Below are 22,982 nucleotides of genomic sequence, written 5' to 3' on the forward strand. Positions count from 1 at the left end.
GTCTGAAGAAAATAAAAAGATTCACTACGAACTGGGAGAAAATATTTAGAAATCATGTATTTGACAAAGAACTTGTATCCAAAATAAGTTAAGTACTCTAAAAGCTCAATGTAAAGAGAATTATACAGTGTGCAACTTTTTGAGGCTGGTTTCTTCCACAGCAAATTCATATAATCTTAATTTAAATTTAATTTTAAATAACCCAATTAAAAAAGCAAAAGATTTGAGCAGATATGTCACCAAAGGAGATATCCACACATGACAAATAAGCACATGAACAATAGCATTGGTCTTATTAAGGGAAATATAAATGAAGACCACAGGGAGTTATCACAACACACCTGTCGGGTGGCTGTAATAATTGTTTTAACCCTGACAGTACCAAGTATTGGTGAGGATGCGGGGCGCCCAGAACTCCCTTGCATTGCTGGTGGGAGGACAAGATGCTGTAGCCCCTCTGAAAAACAGTTTGGCAGTTTCTTATACAGGTAAACACTCACCATGTGACCCAGCCATCCCACTCCTAGATATTTACCCTAGAGAACTGGAAACTTGTGTTCACATAAAAGCCCACACATGAATGTTTACAGAGCTCTGTTTATAATCACCGAAGATTGCAGATCACCCAGATGTCCTTCAATGGGGGATGCATAAACATCCACCACTCAGCAAAAAAGGGGACAGACTCAGTACAACGATATGAGTGCATTTCAGATGCATTGTGCTGTGGAAGAAGCCAGCCTCAAAAAATGACACACTTTTCTTTCTTAAACGTTGAGGGTGTGGGGAGGGGCTGGTCCTGCCCTGGGCCGGAGTTCCTTTTCTCATACCTGTGATTGGAGATGTGGAGAAGGGGAAGGGAGGGACAGCTCACTGGTTCCTTTTGCAGTAGCTCTGTGGTTAAAAACGGAAATTGTTCTCTTGCTCAGTCCCACTCCCCCCACAAAAGTGGCATTGACAGAACAATTGTATAATTCCATTTACATGACATTTGCAGAAAGCCAAAAACTCCAGGGACACAGAACACATTAGTGATTGGCTTGAGTTAGGAGTGGAGGAAAGGTTTGACTATGGGGTAGCACAATTTTGGGGTCCACGTATTCTGATTGTGACAGTATTTATAAATCAAGATACTGTTAAAATTTATATAGCACTGTATACCCCAAAAGTCAATTTACTATAAATAAATCTTTAATAAGAATAAACTGGGGGGAATGAGAGTAGTTCTCCTGTTCACCTCAACGTTCAACCCTAGTCTCCAGTCCCCTGTAGGCACAACTTTGATAATTTCTGATTTTAGCTTTTACAAGCTAGCACTAAAACACAAAATAATAGAGACTTAAGTATACTTTGGGACAATGTCTATTAACTTACTAATATAGGCTGGGCATGGTGGCTCATGCCTGTAATCCCAGAACTTTGAGAGGCTGAGGTGGATGGATCACCTGAGGTCAGGAGTTCAAGACCAGCCTGGTCAACATGGTGAAACACTGTATCTACTAAAAATACAAAAATTAGTCAGGCATGGTGCATGTGCCTGTAATCCCAGATACTCGGGAGGCTGAGGCAGAAGAAATGCTTGAACCCGGGAGGCAGAGGCTGCAGTGAGCCAAGATTTTGCCACTGCACTCCAGCCTGGACAACAGAGCGAGACCCTGTCTCAAAAAAACAAAACAAAACCAAAAAACAACTTACTAATACAAATGGTGGTGAAATGAACTTTTACTTTTCATCTCACCTCCTGTTTGCTTCACATTGTTAATATTTATTAGATTTATGTTTCTGTTTTCCCTGTGCTAAGCTGAGTCTAAATAATAGATCTATAAACAGGATTTACAGTATGACCCTATAAATAATATTTACAACATAATAAAGTGTGATCAGTCTGCAAGAGAAAATGTTACTTTATATCCTTGAAAATGTATCCCTCCACTGAAAATGTCTTGACTGTCCAGAGGCATTGGAATCTCCTATTACATTGATGAATTGTTCAGCAGTGCCCGTCTTGGTTGCTTTCATTTCACCAAGGCTTTCTTGCACAGCTTCACCTTTTTTTCCCTGTAACCCAGCTGGCCTCTTGTTAACAAAAACATAAGCCTTTACCCAGTCTCCAAGGTTACCAGCTTCCTAATTATACTGTTATCCTGGGAATCCACTTTTCCTCCTGAAAAACCAACTCTTCAGCACATTCTTCGAGCTAATGGGAGCACTGGTTCTGTCGTCCTGCTGAACCATTATCCTGGTAGAATTTTTTACTGTGTACCAGGTTAATGCCTTTCTTTCTTGGATTTCATGTCATCTTTCTCAGCCTTCTTTCTACTTTTGTGGCAGCATATGGCCAAGTATCTTGTCAAGAGGAATATGAGATCAATTCCAAGTCATTGCTTGCCTGAAAATGCCTTTTTGTATTCTCACGCTTGGTTCATTGGCTGGACACCATTTTCTTCCATAACTTTGGAGGCTTGACTAAAAGATTTAAAAAAAAAAAAAAAAAAAAAGCACCTGCCAATCTTTGTGGTTGATTTCCATTTCTTCTCATCAAACTTTCGGCATCTTCCTTCTCTTTGGTGTTCCCAAATTTCTCTGCAGTGTAACTAAACGCGGCTATAATTGTATATAATTGTATTCATCTTGCCAGCACAGTGACTTTGGGGTCCTGAGGTTCTACTTTCTTTCACATAACCGAAACAATGAAATTTATAGAAGAAAACCAAAACCACATGTGACGAAAAAAAGGAAAAAGAACTTGGGCTTCATAAAAATGGAAAACTTTGTGCTGCAAATGATGTGATCAAGAATTGAAGGGACAACCCACAGAATGGGAGAAAATATTTACAAATCGTATATCTGAGAAGGGACTCATATCCAGAATATATAAAGAACTCTCACAACTCAGTACTAAAAAGACAACCCAATTTTTTAAATGGGCACAGTATTTAAATAGATATTTCTTCAAAGAAGATACCCAAACAAGCATATGAATATATGCTCAAAGTTGTTAGTTTTTAGGGAAATTTTAATTAAAACCACAGTGAGATACCACTGCATACCTTCTAGGTTCTGATAAAAAAGATAGGCAATAGGCCAGGCACGGTGGCTCACGCCTGTATTCCCAGCACTTTGGGAGGCCAAGGTGGTCAGATCACCTGAGGCCAGGAGTTCGAGACCAGCCTAGCCAACATGGTGAAACCCCGTCTCTACTAAAAATACAAAAATCAGCTGGGCGGGGTAGCAGGTACCTGTAATCCCAGCTACTTGGGAAGCTGAAGCAGGAGAATCGCTTGAACCTGGGAGGTGGAGGTTGCAGTGAGTCGAGACTGTGCCATGGCTCTCCAGCCTGGGCAACAAGAGTGAAACTCCATCTTAAAAAAAAAAAAAAAAAGTAGACAATAACAAGTATTGTTAAGGATGCGGGTAAACTGGACCTCTTAGCTGTGCATGGTGGCTCATGCCTATAATCCCAGCACTTTGGGAGGCCAAGGTGGGCTGATTGCTTCAACCCAGGAGTTCAAGACCAGCCTGAGCAAAATGGCAAAACCATGTCCCTACAAAAAATACAAAAATTAGCCAGGCATGGTGGTGTGTCCCAGCTATTCAAGAAGCTGAGGTGGGTGGATCACCTGAGCCCTGAGAGGTCGAGGCTGCAATGAGCCATGTTGGTGACACTGCACTGCAGCCTGGGTGACAAAGTGAGACTCCATCTTCAAACAAACAAATAAATAAATAAAAATTAGAACCCTTATTCACTGCTGGTGGAAATCTAAAATGGCACAGCCACTTTGAAAAACAGTTCTTTGAAATGTTAAACATAGAGTTTTACTATATAACTCAGCAGTTTCACTCCTAGGTATATAACCACGTTGACCAAAATTAAGGGTGTCGAGGCAGAAATAATTTGATTTATTGGAAGCCAAATGTGAGGATCAACCTGGGAAGAGACATCAGCAAAGTAGGGCATGTCCCAGAGTCTGCTGCAAGTTGGAAGGCTCTTATAAGAAAGTTTAGGAAAACCGAGTGTGGTGGCTCATGCCTGTAATCCCAGCACTTTGGGAGGTGGAGGCAGGAGAATCACTTGAGGTCAGGAGTTCAAGACCAACCTGGGCAATAAAGCAAAACTCCCTCTCTACAAAAATAACAATTTAAAAATTAGCCAGGCATGGTGGTGCACTCCTATAGTCCTAGCTACTTAGGAGGCTGAGATGAGAGGATTGTTTGAGCCCAGGAGTTCAAGGCTACAGTGAGCCATGATCGCACCACTGCACTCCAGCCTGGGTGACAGAGTGAGGCCCTATCTTTTATTTAAAAAAAAAAGGTAAGTTTAGAAGAGAGGGGACTCGTCATATTAGAGCTTTCCATTTTCTTTCTTTCTCTCTTTCTCTCTCTCTCTTTCTCTCTTTCTTTTTTTTGAGATAGAGTTTCGCTCTTGTTGCCCAGACTAGAGTGCAGTGGCACGATCTCGGCTCACCGCAAACTCCGCCTCCCGGGTTCAAGCGATTCTCCTGCTTCAGCCTCCCGAGTAGCTGAGATTACAGGCATGCACCACCATGCCCAGCTAATTTTGTATTTTTAGTAGAAATGGGGTTTCTCCATGTTGGTCAGGCTGGTCTTGAACTCCTGACCTCAGACGATCTGCCCTTCTCAGCCTCCCAAAGTGCTGGGATTACAGGCATGAGCCACCATGGCCGGCCCGAGCTTTCCACTTTTATTGGAGTTTATAATACAGAGGTTATGATCACTGACTACAGATGACAACATATGGACTAAAATGTTTTAGCACAAGACAGTCACTAAAACGTCACGATTCAGAAGCAAATCCGCGTCCTTTTCAGTGTTAGTGGGCTATGTATTAATCAGTATATCAGCACGGTAAGATTGGAGGGAGTCACGACAAGACTCTCTACTCAGAGACAGGATGTAAGCCATGCATTGTGAGCCCTTCCCCAGGTGGTTAATTTGAAAGCCTGCCAAATGTGACATGAGGTATCACCCCGAAGAGATGAAAACATGTCCACAGAAAAACTTGTGCATGAATGTTCATTGCAGCGTTATACACAATAGAGAAAACATACAAACAAATGCAATGCCCATCAGCTGGCAAAAGGTGGTATATCCATATGATGGAATGTTAGTCATAAAAAGGAATGAAGTGGCCGGGTGTGACAGCTCACACCTGTAATCCCAACACTTTTTGGGAGGCCGAGGTGGGTGGATCACAAGGTCAGGAGATTGAGAGCATCTGGCTAACACGGTAAAACCCCATCTCTACTAAAAATACAAAAAATTAGCCAGGCATGGTGGCACGTGCCTGTAGTCCCAGGTACTCAGGAGGCTGAGGCAGGAGAATCGCTTGAACCCAGGAGGCGGAGGTTGCAGCGAGCCGAGATCGCACCACTGCTCTCCAGTCTGGGTGACAGAGAGAGACTCCGTCTCAAAAAAACCAAAAAATAGAAAGGAATGGAGTACGGATACGTGCCACAATATGAATGAATGTGAAAGACAATATGCTAAGAGGGAGAAGCCAGTCACAGAGACCTGCATGGAATGACTCCATTGAAATGAAGTGGCAGGCAGAGCCATAGAGACAGAAAGCAGATGAGTGGCTGCCAGGGGGCTGGGGAGGAAAGAATGGGAGTGTTTAGACATGTTTAAATGTGCAAATCCTTACCATTGTGTCACAGTTGCCTCCAGTATTCAGGGCAGCCAACACTGCACAAGTTTGTAGCTTAGGAGCCAAAGGCCATACCCATGCAGGCTGGGTGTGTAGTAGGCGGCACCGTCTAGGTGTGGGTGAGTGCCCGCTATGAGGTTCCCATTACTGCAGAATCGCCTCCTGACGCATTTCTCAGACCCCATCCCCATCACTAAGTGACTTGGGACTGTGTTTTCATTTCTTATTGCACCAACCCCAAGACACAGGCCAGGCAGCTCGAAGTCCTCAAGTCTGATGGCTGATAAGTTACAAAGCCAGGCCTCAGGCCCAACGCTCGGCTTCCTCGTCTCATACTCTGCCCACGCGCTCTCTTGTGTATGGATGATCTTCACCTTTGATAAAAAGCAGCTCTCACAGTCTAGAGCATTGTGAATTCCAGCTAAGGCCCGTGTGGATCTGTCTCAGGTTCCATTTTCTGTATTCATCACCTATCAAATGACACCGAGGAGAAGGCCTCGGGACTTCAGGACCTGAGTTTAATTCATAGATATTTTCTCCCAGCACCTAGAATTTGACCAGTATTATTTGTTGCCACAAAGCTGATGAACCTTGGCCCCACATTTTGGGGATGGAGAGGTTAAATTGTTCTTTACACTGCTGAGGTGTACACTAGTAAGACTTACTGTTCTCTGCATTGGATGATCTGCTCTCGGCCTTCACTCACGTGTTTGGTAGGAAAAGTCGACTGGTCTTATTTTGGGCAGCACCCTCCTGGTCACTAGGGTTGTATGAGAGTTTCAGGGTCATCTATAGCCTGGAACAGCTATGAAAGGGGTCTGTAATCAGCCATCTGTGCTGTTCACCATCCGTATGGTCCTATGAAGGCGAACAATTCACCGCTTCCATGTGAAATGTAGCCTCATGGGACTCTGTAGAGATAGGAAGCCTCAGACCTGGAAGCCGGTCTTACTGGGTATATTCCATTCAAAGCTGGATTCCAGCAGGATGCTGACCACTGTCAGTCCAGGATCACACAGGCCTCCACCCTCTGAAGGGGATTCCTTAAAGCTGTCTCTCGGCCAGGTGTGGTGACTCGTATCCATAACCCTAGTGCTTTGGGAGGCTGTGGAGGGAGGATCCCTTGAGGCCAGGAGTTTAAGACCAGCCTGGGCAACACAGCCAGACCCTTGTCTCTACAAAATAAAAATAAAAATTAGCCAGGCATGGTGGCACACACCTGTAGTCCCAGCTACTCAGGAAGCTAAGGTGGGAGGATCACTTGAGGCCAAGAGTTCGAGGCTGCTTTCAACTGTGATTGTGTCACTGCAGTCTAGCCTGGGCAACAGAGCAACACCTCATCTCTAAAAAAGACTAAAAACACTGTCTGTTGTTACAGGGTTGGCCCACTTGTTCCTCTCCAATCCCAGGTGCCCTTCCCCACCTGAGGCTCCTAGAGGCAGGAAGTAGGTAGGCTTTCCTCCTCAACCCGTAAAGAAGGGGGGTGTCCTTTAGGAACTGGGGTCTATCTTTTAGTAACTGGGCAGCATCTTGTTTTGGTCTTTCACTACTCGAACTCTAAAGTTTTTGGCCAGGCACGGTGGCTCACACCTGCAATCCTAGCAATTTGAGAGGCTGAGGTGGGCAGATCATCTGAGGTCACGAGTTCAAGACTAGCCTGGCCAACATGGTGAAACCCTGTCTCTACTAAAAATACAAAAATGAGCTGGGCATGGTGGTGCCTGTCTGTAATCCCAACTACTCGGGAGGCTGAGACAGGAAAATCGCTTGAACCTGGGAGGCAGAGGTTGCAGTGAGCCGAGATTGCACCACTGCCCTCCAGCCTGGGCGACAGAGCGAGACGCCATCTCTAAATAAATAAATAAATAAATAAAGTTTCTGAAACAAGGAACACAAAGGCATGGCTACTTTCCTGAAGGGAAGAGGCCAGTACCTACTTCAGTCCCTGCTTAATATCCTAACGTATTGAATTAGGTTAGATGTACAAAGTACTTAGAGCAGTACCTAGCACGTATAAACACTGTTAAATACATTCTTTTAGGTGTGTTCTCATGAGTGGGTGAGCAGTGATAAACCTAGGGTTTTTCAGTGTCTGTCTTTATTCTCTAGAAATATTCTGAGAACATCTTAAACGCCTTCAAAATAGGGAGTATTGCCCAACTTCAGGTGCAGGAACTGTGACCCAGAATATATTATTCTCTAGTTCAGTTACAAGACAGGTGGTTTTCTGTTTCAGATTTGTAAATACTTTTAACGAGCTCATCACCATCACAATGAGTGGGAAAATGTATGCAAATGTCAGCAGCAACAATGCCAGCAACTACCAGTTTTTTTCTTCTGGCATGTAAGTACCTAGACTGAACGCTTCACTCAAAGGTTCAATAATTTTTCTTTAAAAAATACATTGAAACTTTTAATGCCAAGAATGTTAACCAATATGATTCTTTCTTTTGATAGAAAAGGCTTCACAATAAGTTCAACAGAGATTCCACCACAATGTCAACCTAATTTCAATACTTTCTACCTTCAATTTGGTAGTGCTTATACCTATACAGTCCAAAGGAAGGTTAGTAACTCGTTTCATTGTATCAGAAGATCTGCTCAAACTCGATTGATACGAAGACTCACAAGCACTTAGGACATAATGATTTAACTAGAGTGATATTAGGATCTGTATTTTAAATGGGCTTAGAATTAATTCACTTAGGCTAATTCCTTAACTTATTGTTGACTTAATCATTAGAAAGAATCTAAACAGACTGACTTCCCCTGGAGAATAATTTATGTTAACCAATATCTGATGCCTCTTTATAGACTATTAACATGGACTTAAGGAACTCATAGTTCAAAGAGAGGGCAGTGTTTTAAAATGGCTTACAACCTATTCTCTTATCTGAAAGAAAAATGCTAGTGAACATATCTTCAAATCCCATCGCAAGTGTAAAATGTAGTGTTGCCTTATGTTTAAAATGTGTATGTACTTGACAAATCATATGATGTAACCCTAGAAGGTCAAACTCAATTTACCTGTTCGAACAATTTTTATTTTAGGAGCTATCTCAACCTCTTCTGCTTTTTCCTTACTGCTGCAGAATGACGGCTGCCCCGAAGTGAAGGAATTTGAAGATATTTCAGCCAACACAGTTAACATGGCTCTGCAAATCCCACAGTATTTTCTTCTCACCTGTGGCGAAGTGGTCTTCTCGGTCACAGGACTGGAATTCTCATATTCTCAGGTTTCTTGTTCGTTGTATTTACCACCCATCTGCTATACCCCTGCCTGCAGAAAATGCTGATGGGACTTCATTTAAATCTAGGATAACTATGTTTTTCAAAAGTCTAGAAAGCATTGTGGTATCTTCCATAGAGCAAGGTCTCTGCGATCAACAAGTGTTGTCCTTACTGAATAAGAATTATTACTCTCTTCAGCTTTGTGAGAACATGTGTTCATATGTGTCTATAGACCCACAGTCATACCCTAGACATTTAGCATCCAATATTTATTACTGACTGCTACCAGAGTGATAAAGGTCAGCAGATTCTCCTTTCTGAAACAACCAAGTGTAACCAACCATTCATAAAACAGCTCAATGACAGGTCTATGTCCTCATGATAGGTTTGGTTGAGGTCTCTTTATAGCTCCCAGTAAACACACCAAATAAGGTCTAGCTTTAAAAGTAAAAAAAAAACATTAGCTGAGCATGGTAGAGCACGCTTGTGGTCCCAGCTACTTGGGAGGCTGAGGCAGGAGGATTCCTTAAACCCAGGAGTCCAAGGCAGCAGTGAGCTGTGATCGCACCACTGCACTCCAGCATGGGCAACAGAGCAAGACACTGTCTCAAAAACAAAACAAAACAAAACAAAACAAAAACTTAAAAGAATTATTGCTTTTAAGTGTGTTAGACTAATGAGCCAGGTTTTATTGATACCCAAATTAGAGCTTAATTGTTGAACTGTGTTGTCCGAACTATAGTTATAGGCATTATAGCACATAATGCCTAGTACCATCAATTTTTATAGTAAAACAGCCAAGGCCGGGCGCGGTGGCTCAAGCCTGTAATCCCAGCACTTTGGGAGGCCAAGGCGGGCGGATCACGAGGTCAGGAGATCGAGACCATCCTGGCGAACACGGTGAAACCCCGTCTCTACTAAAAATACAAAAACTAGCTGGGCGAGGTGGCGGGCGCCTGTAGTCCCAGCTACTCAGGAGGCAGAGGCAGGAGAATGGCATAAACCCGGGAGACGGAGCTTGCAGTGAGCTGAGATCCGGCCACTGCACTCCAGTCCGGGCGACAGAGCGAGACTCCGTCTCAAAAAAAAAAAAAGTAAAACAGCCAAGATGAGTCAGAAAATCACTTTCTGTGATAACCTCACAGGTTAATAAAGGAGATAACTATAATACAGATGACAGGTGTTTGAAGAGATCTTTTGGAGATGTGGCAGGAAAGCCACAGAAGGGCAAGCTTGCAGCCCAGGGCAGCCTGCATTTGAGGGGAAGACTATGCCAGGCTTGGAAGCTCTCCTGTAGAAATAGGATCAACTCCTCTGTAGATGTGTCCATGTAACTAAGACTAGGACAGCTTTGCAAGGATGTGGAGCATGAAACACAGAGATTCTTGTCTACTCACCTGTGAGTGTGTGGGTGTCTTGTTACTCAAGTGATGATCCTTTTTACGTTGAGGCCACCTGACTTTTCGTGTGCATTGTTAGGGTGCTCTGCTTCATTAAATGCCCATCAGTGAGCTGTGTTCTCCTGCTCGGAGGGTGAGACCTGGAGCGGGACTCACTTTGCTTTGCTTCCTCAGGCTCCTTCCAACATGAAGTCGGTGCTGCAGGCAGGATGGCTGCTGACGGTGGCTGTTGGCAACATCATCGTGCTCATTGTGGCAGGGGTGGGCCAGATCAGCAAACAGGTATGGCGTGGGAGAGGAGATTGCACATCCCTCTGTCTTTCCTATTCATGGCCATCACAGTGGCCCTCCCTAGCCCTGTCTGTTCTGTGTGGTCATCTGGGCTAATAGCTGGATTAAACTGCCAGACCAGCCAGGGCTGTTCCCAAATAGCCTTATGGCAAAGTATCTGCTGATTTCTTCTTCTTTCTTCTTCTCCTTCTTTCTTCCTTCTTTCTTCTTCTTCCTTCTTCTTCTTCCTTCTTCCTTCTTCTTCTTTTTCTTCTTCTTCTTCCTTCTTCTTCTTCTTCTTCTTTCTTTTCTTCTTCTTCTTTTCTTCTCCTCCTCCTCCTCCTCCTTCTTTCTTCCTCTCCCTCTCTCCCTCTCCTCCCTCTCCCGCTCCCTCTCCCTCTCCCTCTCCTCTCCCTCTCCCTCTCCCTCTCCTCCCTCTCCCTCTCCTCCCTCTTCCTCTCCCTCTCCCGCTCCCTCTCCCTCTCCCTCTCCCTCTCCCGCTCCCTCTCCCTCTCCCTCTCCTCCTGCTCCCTCTCCCTCTCCTCCTTCTCCCTCTCCCTCTCCCTCTCCCCCTGCTCCTTCTCCCTCTCCCTTTGCTCCCTCTCCCTCCTTGCTCCCTCTCCCTCTCCCTCTCCCTCTCCCGCTCCCTCTCCCTCTCCCTCTCCTCCTTCTCCCTCTCCCTCTCCCTCTCCCTCTCCTCCTGCTCCCTCTCCCTCTCCTCCTTCTCCCTCTCCCTCTCCCTCTCCCCCTGCTCCCTCTCCCTCTCCCTTTGCTCCCTCTCCCTCTCCCTCTCCTCCTGCTTCCTCTCCCTCTCCCTCTCCTTCTCCTCCTTCTCCCTCTCCCTCTCCCTCTCCTCTCCTTCTCCTCCTTCTCCCTCTCCCTCTCCCTCTCCTCCTTCTCCCTCTCCCCCTCCTCCTCCTCCTTCTTCCTTTCTTCTTCCTTTCTTCTTCTTCTTTCTTTCTTCTTTCTTCTTTTTTTTTTTAGACAGAGTATCACTCTATTGCCCAGCTGGAGTGGAGCTGTGTGATCTTGGCTCACTGCAACCTCCGCCTCTCAGGTTCAAGCGATTCTCCTGCCTCAGCCTCCAGAGTAGCTGGGCCTACAGGCGTCCACCACCACACCCAGCTAATTTTTGTATTTTTAGTAGAGACAGGGTTTCACCATGTTGGCCAGGATGGTCTCGATCTCTTGACCTCGTGATCTTCCCACCTCGGCCTCCTAAAGTGCTGGGATTACAGGCGTGAGCCACTGCACCTGACCTGCTGATTCTTCTTATTTCCACTTGTTGTTAGCGCAGCTGGAAATTGATAACCGAAATAGCCAGAATGGGTTAACTTGAAGTCACCCTTATGTGTTTTACTGTCAAGGGAAACATCTCTCCTAGCTTCAGTGAATGTAGCTTAGTAGCTGCCAAGCAGACACATGTTATCCTGAAAATTTCATAACACCTGGAGTTAAAGCCATCCTAGAGATGGTTATAATTTTTCCAGTCAAAATTAAATGAGGGCTCTACTGATACTTACACTCTTTCCTTCTGCACTGTAGCATGTCTGCATCGTAAGGGAGCTGTTATCCCATCCGTTTCATGACTTCCTGCACCAGGTCCCAGCAGCAGATGTGCTAATGCTGTGTGCTTATGAGCTCCAGGTGTTTCCAAGGGGGAACATGGTGCTCTTAACTTGCTAGAGTTCAGCACATTCATTTTCCCCCGTGGGCACTGCTTGCTATTCTCTCGGTTCGCACTCTTCCAGGGTCCAGCCTTATGTCTTAAGGCTTGAGCGTTTCAGACATTTTCTCTCATCTTCCCAAAGTCTGTTGTTTCTGTACCTTCGTGTTGTTCAAAACATGTTGTCTATATTAGCATGTATCTATCTGGGGCATTCAAGAAAAGCTGGCCTTACTGTATCTGTATTGGTTGCTTACCAATTTTCCATAATTTAATTTCAAAGCACTCTCCATCTGCATGTAGCAAGAAAATATATACACCATATACTCATCAATATGACCTGTTTTATTTTTGTTCTTTTTCCTGCTCCAACTCTGATTTCTTCACAGTGGGCTGAGTACATTCTATTTGCTGCGTTGCTTCTGGTCGTCTGTATAATTTTTGCCATCATGACTCGATTCTATACTTACATCAATCCAGCAGAAATCGAAGCTCAATTTGATGAGGATGAAAAGAAAAAGAGCCTGGAAAAGAGTAACCCATATTTCATGTCGGGGGCCAACTCACAAACACAGATGTGAAGGTCAGGAAGCAAGTGGAGGATGAACTGGACTGGCAGATGCCCTGACCTCTGCCCCCAGGTAGCAGGACACTCCATTAGATGGCCTCTGGTGGGGAAGACTTCAGAATTGGGAACTAAACCATGAATGCTATTTTCTTTTTTTTCTTTTTTCTTTTTTCTTTCTTTTTTTTTTTTGAGACAGAGTTTTGCTCTTGTTGCGCAGGCTGGAGTGCAATGGCGCAATCTCAGCTCACTGCAACCTCCGTCTCCCAGGTTCAAGTGATTCTCCTGTCTCAGCCTCCCGAGTGCGCTGGGATTACAGGCATGCACCACCATGCCCGGCTAATTTTGTATTTTTAGTAGAGATGGGGTTTCACTGCGTTGGCCAGGATGGTCCCGATCTCTTGACCTGGTGCCCCCTTGGCTTGCCGAAGTGCTGGGATTACAGGTGTGAGCCACCGCACCCGGCCGTGAATGCTGATTTCTAAGCAGCCAGCAATGAATCTAAAACTCTGGAAGAAGTCTTCTGTTTGAAAGGCTTATTTAAGCCACACATACACACACTGTCTTAGAGCACTGAGAGCCCACCCTGCATTTGTCATCTTCCCAATCACACAAATGATGTTATTTTGGACTAGCTTAATCTTGAAAGGGTAACAAAGTTTCCTATTCCACATTGTTCATCTCTAACACTCTTATGAAAACTATTCTAAAGGAGGCAGGAGCCAAGGCTGCAAGTGAACATGCAGGTTTGAGAATGGCTGTGATAAGGACCAGCTGGTATTAACTGATAACTTTACCTTTGGGTTTTTGTTGTTTTGTTTTTCTAGTCCCTACCTCTATTTAAATTATGGATAACTCAAAAGACAGCTCATGTGAAGGCCAGTAATGATTTTTTTGAAGTTTCAATGGTGTGAAATAAATTTCTGTTCTTAAGCACAAGTGTTCATGGGTCTTTGGTTAGGGTAAGAAATCTTTAACATACTATCTGATTATAAAAGGAGCACCAGTTCATTAAAAATTCTTCCTGGTCCTGTTTTCCCCAGGGATGATTGATTGATTGATTGATAGACAGACAAATAGATAAAGGTAGGTAGGTAGATAGATGATAGATACATAGATAGATAGACAAACAGATAAAGGTAGGTAGGTAGATAGATAGATAGATAGATAGATAGATAGATAGATAGATAGATAGATAGAGGTAGATAGATGATAGATGATAGATAGACGTAGGTAGGTAGGTAGATGATAGATTAGATAGATAGATAGATAGATAGATAGATAGATAGATAGATAGATAGATAGACAGAGGTAGATAGATGATAGATAGACAGACGTAGGTAGGTAGGTAGATGATAGCTAGATAGATAGATAGGAGAGACTTATATTACTAGGACCTTCCTATGTACACATTTGTGTACCACCTCCTAGTGTTTTTCTCGATACCAACATTTTCTGCTGGCATAAAAATTCTTCTAAAACATTGTAAACACCTAATGCCTAACTTATCCTATAGATGTTTATCATTTAGTCATCCCAGGTATCAGGTCCAGAATGAGTCTACCTTGGCACTCCTACACAAACAAGCCACAGTTCTTAGACAGACTAGTGCACAGCTCTGAAGATTGAAACTGGTTCCTGGATTAGAAGGAAGAGTTCGCATTTGGCCTCTAAACGCTTGTATACAAGCTCATCATTGCACCACAGGGGCTGCGTTGAAGGGGAGACTCAAAGTCCAGAGTGAAACACAATGTGATGATCAAACCTGAACACTTTTTCTAGCCTTGGGATCAAGTCCTAATTCCTTGACTAGGGCCCGTGAGGCTCTTTTTCCCTCTGGACACACTCCCTTTCTCTCTATGCACTCTGATCCTGCCAGCATTGAGCTGCTGCTCCTTCCTGGAACACATCACGTTCTCATTCCCAAATCAAAAGCCAAGAAAAAGAATATCCCAAGACACTTAATTCTCTACCCACCACCCCCAACCCTCCACTTGGCGAAGCCCTCTTCATTTTCATGCCATGTCCTCCAAGAGTTTTCCTGTCCTCCCTCCCTCCCATGCTAGGCTGTGGCCCTGCTCTGAGCTCCCGTAACACATCTTAACATTTTCAAGTTGCACAGACCTCAGTGGATCATAACTATCTAGCTTTTCCTAGACCAAAAGTTCTGTATATCTTGTTCACTGTTCAGTCTCCAGAACATAGTAATCCTCTATTTGTTTTCTAATTTTTAATTTTTTTTTTTTTTTTAGAGACAAGTTTTCACTCTGTTATCCAGGCTGGAGTGCAGTGGCACGGTCATAACTCACTGCAACCTTGAACTCCTAGGTTCAAGGGGTCCTCCCACCTCAACCTCCTAAGTAGCTAGGACTACAGGTTTGTGCCACCACACCCAGCTAAGTTTTTAATTATTTTGTAGAGGTAGGGTCTCACAGGCTGGTCTCGAACTCCTGGGCTTAAGACCTTCCAAAGTGCTGGGATTACAGGCATGAGCCACCAAAACCAGCCCTAATGCTCTTACAGTTGCTGTGTAACTTTGGGCAGGTTTTGATTTTTTTTTTTTTTTTTTTTTTTTGAGATGGAGTCTCGCTCTGTCGCCCGGGCTGGAGTGCAGTGGCCGGATCTCAGCTCACAGCAAGCTCCGCCTCCCGGGTTCACGCCATTCTCCTGCCTCAGCCTCCCGAGTAGCTGGGACTACAGGCGCCCGCCAGGTCGCCCGGCTAGTTTTTTTTTTTTTTTTTTTTGTATTTTTAGTAGAGACGGGGTTTCACCATGTTAGCCAGGATGGTCTTGATCTCCTGACCTCGTGATCCGCCCGTCTCGGCCTCCCAAAGTGCTGGGATTACAGGCTTGAGCCACCGCGCCCGGCCGGTTTTGATGTTTTTAATCTCACTTCCTGTCCTATGAAATAAAGAGAATACCAGGCAGACAATGTGAGGTCTTAAAAATCCTTTATTTGGTTGGGTCCAGTGACTCACGCCTGTAATCCCTGCACTTTGGGAGGCTGAGGCAGGCGGATCACTTGAGGTCAGGAATTTGAGACCAGTCTGGCCAACATGGTGGAACCCCATCTCTATTAAAAATATGAAAATTAGCCAGGCATGATGGCACATGCCTGTAATCCCAGCTACTCGGGAGGCTGAGGCAGCAGAATCACTTGAACCCAGGAGGCGGAGGCTGCAGTGAACCAAGCTCACGTCACTGCACTCCAGCCTGGGTGACAGAGTGAGACTCCATCTCAAAAAATATATATAAAAATAAAAAATAAATCCTTTGTTTAAGGGTGCCTGGCACACTTATTCATGTATTTGAATGAAGGCCGTTGTCATGCCCCTCAACCAAGTCTGATATTAACACATGGTGTGCTTTGCGTGTGAGTAACTATCATGTGGTGTGCTTTGCATGTAACTATCATGTGGTGTGCTTTGCATGTAACTATCATGTGGTGTGCTTTGCGTGTGAGTAACTATCATGTGGTGTGCTTTGCGTGTGAGTAACTATCATGTGGTGTGCTTTGCGTGTGAGTAACTATCATGTGGTGTGCTTTGCATGTAACTATCATGTGGTGTGCTTTGCGTGTGAGTAACTATCATGTGGTGTGCTTTGCGTGTGAGTAACTATCATGTGGTGTGCTTTGCGTGTGAGTAACTATCATGTGGTGTGCGTTGCGTGTGAGTAACTATCGTGGTGTGCTTTGCATGTAACTATCATGTGGTGTGCGTTGCGTGTGAGTAACTATCATGTGGTGTGCTTTGCGTGTGAGTAACTATCATGTGGTGTGCTTTGCGTGTGAGTAACTATCATGTGGTGTGCTTTGCGTGTGAGTAATTATCATGTGGTGTGCTTTGCGTGTGAGTAACTATCATGTGGTGTGCTTTGCATATGGGTGGAAATGATGCCCTACAAACTCTTCTTCAACCTTTGATGGACAAGCAGAGAGTGCAGAGGGGAGCTTGGGCATTTTGCCCATCAAGATTGACTTCAGAGTAATCCTCCCTCTGGCTCTCATTTGGCCACTTCCAAGCCTAATCAAGATGGACAGAGGCCAACACGGGTGCCCTCTTTGCAAGACCTCATGCAATTACAAATGTCATGGATGGGGGTGGTGGAGGGGAACGCGGAGGTCACACCAGTAACCTCTGCTCTTCTGCACTTTCCTTGCAATTCATTTTTTTGTGTTTTGTGCCTTTCTCTAAATTCCACGCCAACCAATGTATAACCAAAATAGTACACTGACTTGACCATTGTCTATTAAAATACAATTCAGCATGAGTTGGGAGGAGCTAAAGAAGCCCCTGGGATGGAAATGCTTTAATTGGACATAGCAGGACTTCGTATCTTACTCCTAAAAGCCAGCATACCTTGACAAGTGTTCACAATGCATATATGAATATTTTTCATGTTGGCCTATTCTTGTTTTATTTCTATGTGCTCCGTGATTTTTTTCTTTTCTTTTTCCTTCTTTGTTTTTTTTTTTTTTTTTTTTTTTTTGAGACAGAGTCTCACTCTGTCACCCAGTCTAGAGTGCAGTGGCACGATCTTGGCTCACTGCAACCTCCACCTCCCAGGTTCAAGCTATTCTGCTGCCTCAGCATCTTGAGTAGCTGGGATTATAGGTGTATGCCACCAGGCCCGGCTAATTTTTGTATTTTTAGTAGAGACGGTGTTTCACAACGTTAGCCAGGCTGGTCTCAAACTCCTGACCTCAAGTGATCCATCTGCCTCAGCCTCCCAAAATGCTGGGATTACAGGTTTGAACCACCATGCCCAGTCAATTACGTTTTTCATTTTGTGAATGTTCTTTCTTTCAGGGCACTAAAATGTTTATTTTGATATCTCTTTTAGATGTTATAAAATTACTTTAGTTAATGTATGTCCAGGTTTGATTTTTGTTGACTATTTTAGACATAGATTTTTGTCATGTATTCTGGAATATTTTTGGTAGCCTTTTTTTTTTTTTAAGACCAGGTGTAGCTCTGTCATGCAGGCAGGAATGCAGTGGCACCTTCTTGGCACACTGCAACCTCTGCTTCCTGGGCTCAAGCTATCCTCTCGCCTCAGCCCTGCAAGTAGTTGGGACTGTAGGTGCAAACCACCACACCCTGCTAATTTTTATAGAGACAGGGTTTCACCATGTTGCCCCAGCTGGTCTCGAACTGCTGAGCTTAAACAATCCACCTGCCTCTCAAAGTGCTAGAATTACAGGCATGAGCCACTGAGCCTGGCCTGGTAGCTTCTTTGTTTTTTTGAGTCGGAGTTTTGTTCTTGTTGCCCAGGCTGGAGTGCAATGGCCAGATCTTGGCTCACTGCAACCTCCACCTCCCAGGTTCAAGCAATTCTCCAGCATCAGGCTCCTGAGTAGCCTACCACCATGCCTGGCTAATTTTTGTATTTTTAGTAGAGATGGGGGTTTCACCATGTTGGCCAGGCTGGTCTCGAACTCCTGACCTCAGGTGATCCACCTGCCTCGACTTCCCAAAGTGCTGGGATTACAGGTGTGGGTCACTGGGCCAGGCCACCTCCTTTCTAAACGACTAACAAAAGTGGTATTTACTGAACACTGAGTATGTGCAGACAGCATGCCAAGCACTCTCTTGAATGAAATTTACAAACATGCAATCCTTGCCACAGACCTGTAACGTAGATTGCCATTACCCATTCCCATTCCACAGAGGAGAAAACAGGCAGGGCGAAACCAAGTACCCTGCCCTAGGCCATCCCAGTCCTGCTCCACAGCCCAGCTGCCAGTCATTGCGCAGAGCCGCCTCTCACTGTCAATGCTCAATGGACAGTATGGATTAATTCTATTTTAATCCTTATAACTAAACTAAGGAAGGCTTTTTTATTCCCATTTTAGAGACATGGAAACCGGAGAACGTGAAGTTTAAGTAACTGGTCCGAGGCCATATATCTGGCAGCTCGCTGAGCCAGGATTTGAACCCAAGCATGTCTGGGCAAAAGAAAGCCCTGTTAACCACGACACTATGCCGTCCTTGTTCACATAACAGAAAGCAAACTTGTGATGGCTGAGGCCATGTAAAGGTGGCAAGGGAAGGCAAAGTGGGCACTGAAGGGCTACAGAGAGGGAACTGTCCACTTGAAGCACAGGATGAACCCCCAGGCCTGGCCTTGGTGGGTAAGAGGGGCTTAAGTGTGCGGAAAGGAGAGGCTGAAAAACCCTGCTCTCAAAGGGCTAAACAGAAAAGATTCAGCACATTTGTCCTCTTAGTGGAGTCGGGGCCTCCTGTAAGGATATTGGAACCCCCTCCCTCATGGGCCTGGTTTGTGAGTGCCCTACTGCCGATGGCTTTCCCTGTGGGTGACCCCTCCAACAAGGCGGTGGTAATTAGCTCTGAAACTCACCAAACAGAAGACCATTGTCTCACCTGGAGGGGCAGTGGCTTGGGGGCCGAGTGGGTGAGAGCCACAGAAAAAGGAGTGTCCAGGGACAGCGAAGGAGAGGAAAGGAAGGCCTGTAGCATGGAAGTCCAGGGGCCTACAGCACAGGGCAGCAAGAATGGGCAGCCTCCTCCATTTATTTTAAAATCATGGCAAAATACAGACCAGGTGAGATGTGTGTGGTGTGGTGTGGTGGCTCCTGCCTGTAATCCCAGCCCTTTGGGAGGCTGAGATGGGTGGATCACCTTAGGTCGGGAGTTCGAGACCAGCCTGGCCAACATGGTGAAACCCGTCTCTACTAAAAATACAAAAAATGAGCCAGGCCTGGTGGTGGGTGCCTGTAATCCCAGCTGCTCAGGAGGCTGAGGCAGGAGGATCACTTGAACCCGAGAGACGAAGGCTGCAGTGAGCCAAGATTGTGTCCCTGGGCTGCAGCCTGGGCAACAGAGTGAGACTTTGTCTCAAAAAATAAAATTATGGCAAAATACAGAAAAGGGAACATTACTATTTGAATCAATTTTTAATCTGCAGTTGAGTGGCATGAAAAACATCCTCATTGCTGGAGGAACATGGCCACCATCCACCTCCAGAACTTTTTCATCATGGCCACCGTCCATCTCCAGAACTTTTTCATCATGGCCACCGTCCATCTCCAGAACTTTTTCATTTTGCAAAACGGGAACTCTGTCCCCACTCCAGACTAACTCCCTACTCCCCCTCACCCCGGAGGCCACCAGAGTGTGAGAAATGAAAAAGCCATTCTCCTTCCATTTGCCTGTGTGCTGTGATGCTGAGGGCTCCTGGGCTTTCTCAAGAGTGTCCTATGTGTCCAGGTTTCTGTCTTCAGCCCTGATCTGAGGCAGTGAGCAGGGAGCGAGCCTGGGCCTCCAGGACTCTTGGGTCTATCAGCAAGAATACCGCCATCTCCTGGTCCATCAACAAGGACACAGCCACCTCCAGCAGCTGCTGTGAGAGAAGTGTGACTTTTCTTTTTTTTTTTTTTTTTTTTTTTTTTTGAGGCGGAGTCTCGCTCTGTCGCCCAGACTGGAGTGCAGTGGCCAGATCTCAGCTCACTGCAAGCTCCGCCTCCCGAGTTTACGCCATTCTCCTGCCTCAGCCTCCCGAGTAGCTGGGACTACAGGCGCCCGCCACCTCGCCCGGCTAGTTTTTGTATTTTTAGTAGAGACGGGGTTTCACCGTGTTAGCCAGGATGGTCTCGATCTCCTGACCTCGTGATCCGCCCGTCTCGGCCTCCCAAAGTGCTGGGATTACAGGCTTGAGCCACCGCGCCCGGCCGAGAAGTGTGACTTTTCATCTCGCCTCCTGCTAATGTCTGGTGATTCAGAACCACTGGGGTTTTCATGTGATGTAATGTCTGGCTTGTTCTAATGAAGCTCCTAGACTCCATAGATGTGTTTAAGACTCAAAAGCCATGGAAACCGAATCTGGTGGGGTGCTGTTCTGGTGCATCTGGAACAAAAAGCCATGCATTTCTGAGGGCTGAATGTTCTGGAGGCCAGCGTGGGGCCCTGTATTATTCACAGTCCACTTTTGCGTTATTATAAAGGAAAACTTGCGACTGAGTCATTTATAAAGAAAAGAGTTTTATTTGGCTTGTGGTTCAGCAGGCTGTACAGGCATGGCACCAACCTCTGCTTGGCTTCCAGTGAGGCCCCATGGCAGAAGGCAGAGCCGAAGCAGACCCATCACATGGTGAGAGTGGGAGGAAGAGAGAGTGGGGGGATCCCAGACTTTTAAACAACCCGGTCTCATGTGAACTAATGGAGCGACAAGTCACTCATCACCAAAGGAATGGCACAAAATCATTCAGGAGGGACCCACCCCGGTGATTCAGACACCTCCCACTGGCCCCACCTCCAACACTGGGGATTGCAGTTAACCTGAGATTTGGAGGGGACACACACCCAAACCATGTCAGTCCCTAAGAGCTTTGTACCTTCTGGCAGTCAGAGGATTTATCAAGCAGCCCTTTGTGCCTGGGGGCCATCCTACTCCTAGCACTGAGTCAAGGAAAGCATTTCCAAGCTGGACACAGTGGCTCATGCCTGTAATCCCAGCACTTTGGGAGGCCGAAGTGGGCTGATCACCTGAGGCCAGGAGTTCGAGACCAGCCTGGCCAACATGGCGAAACCCTGTCTCTACAGAAAATACAAAAATTAGCCTGGGTGGTGGCAGGTGCCCGTAATCCCAGCTACTCAGGAGGCTGAGGCAAGAGAATCACTTGAACCTGGGAGGCGGAAGTTACAGTGAGCCGAGATGGCGCCACTGCACTCCAGGCTGGGCAACAAGAGTGAAACTCCATCTCATTTAAAAAAAAAAAAGAAGAAAGAAAAGCATTTCCCTTCACAGTTTCCATTTCATAGGTTTCTCCTACAAAGTTCCCTGTCCCCGTCACCACAGGGAAGAGAGGGGAGGCCCAGACCACCTGTCCCAGGGCCCAGTTGACACACATGTCCCTGCTTTGCAGTGGCTGGTAGATGGAACTGAGAGCCTGTCTGCCAGCTGGTGCCTTGGGGCAGAGAAAGCCTTGCTGTCCATGATGCTCAGCCTGAGGTTCCGTCTTCAGGAAGGCCGAACTTCAATAAGTCCGGAGTCTGACTCAGGTCCTTGATTTGATTTACAAACCTGGAAAGGATCTGGAATAAGTCCCACCCAGCTACTCACAGGCACAACCAGTCGTTAGTTGCTAAGGGCCTACAGCAGGCATCCCAGGAGCAAGAGAGAATGCGTGTCCCCATCTTCCCTAAAGAGTGTACAGAAAGATGAAAAAGATGAGCCCGCGAGGGAGGTCCAGGAGGGCACCAAGTCAGTAGCAGAGGGCAGTGGCTCCCAAACCACAGCAGCAACCAACGTGGGACGGACGTGGAGGTAAATTGCAGTGCGCAGGCTTTCTGCGGTGTGGTCTGGGAGGTGCCTCCGGCAAGTAGAGATGGGCAAATTGCCTGCAGGTGGGAGGGGGTGGGCAGCAGGCAGGTGCTGGGGAGAAGCGGACACGGGGAGAGACCCCTGCAGCCTGGGTGAGCGCGTGCTTTCGGGAGGGTGGGGCTGTGGCAAGACCGCAGGGCCAGGGTGGGAACACTCACATCACGCTCCTGGTTCTTCCCTTCCTTGAGCTGTGAGCTTGGGCAGGCTGCAGGAGGAGTCAACGTCATCATTGGTAAAATAAAGACAGTGCCCGCTTCCCAGGGTTGGGGTAAGGCCCTTGTGGTGCCAAGAAAGGACCCTGGGTGAGCCCTTGCCCTGTGCTACTTGTTCTACCCATACCTACCGAGCATGCACCAAGGGCAGAAACATGCCAGGCACATGGGATACCTCCCAGAACAGAAAGAAGCCAGACCCCTGCCTCTGCGCACACTCGCGTTCTTGCAGCAGCAGAGGGACCGTAAACAACAAATGTGCTAAATAAGGAAATTATGGAAAATGATGTGGTATAGTAGGAGGTATTAGGTGCCGTGGATTGAAAAAAAAAATTGAACAGGGGGACAGAGGTTGCGACTGAAAAGGATGGTCAGAGGGCGCTTCTTGGGATGGTGGCATGCGAGCAGACACTTCAACAAGGTGAGGGCAGAGAGTGCCTGGCAGAGGGGCAGCCGTGCAAAGGCTGCGGGCGGGGCATGCCTGGTGTCTTCGAGAGGCCAGCACACAGGATCAGGGGAGTGAGGAGAGTGAGTTGCTGAGGGCAGAGAGAAGGGGTGTGTCTTTCATGTTAGGCAGGCCAGGGTGAGAGCTTGGGCTTCTGAGACATCTAGGTTTTTGAGCCTA

At 46.1% G+C, this 22,982-nt stretch overlaps 1 protein-coding gene across 1 annotated transcript in view; it reads left to right on the forward strand.

The window, feature by feature from the left end:
* SLC15A1 (solute carrier family 15 member 1) overlaps nucleotides 1-13,733 on the forward strand; it is a 70,867-nt gene extending 57,134 nt beyond the window's left edge. The window contains exons 19-23 of the mRNA XM_030921860.1: nucleotides 7,905-8,012; nucleotides 8,126-8,234; nucleotides 8,761-8,904; nucleotides 10,474-10,581; nucleotides 12,625-13,733. Of these exons, the coding sequence (XP_030777720.1) occupies nucleotides 7,905-8,012; nucleotides 8,126-8,234; nucleotides 8,761-8,904; nucleotides 10,474-10,581; nucleotides 12,625-12,816 (661 nt within the window). The 3' untranslated portion in view covers nucleotides 12,817-13,733. The remainder of the gene's footprint in view (nucleotides 1-7,904; nucleotides 8,013-8,125; nucleotides 8,235-8,760; nucleotides 8,905-10,473; nucleotides 10,582-12,624) is intronic.
* Nucleotides 13,734-22,982: the final 9,249 nt, after the last annotated feature.

This window comes from Rhinopithecus roxellana, chromosome 18 (genome assembly GCF_007565055.1).
Source record: "Rhinopithecus roxellana isolate Shanxi Qingling chromosome 18, ASM756505v1, whole genome shotgun sequence".
NCBI classification, from domain to species: domain Eukaryota; kingdom Metazoa; phylum Chordata; class Mammalia; order Primates; family Cercopithecidae; genus Rhinopithecus; species Rhinopithecus roxellana.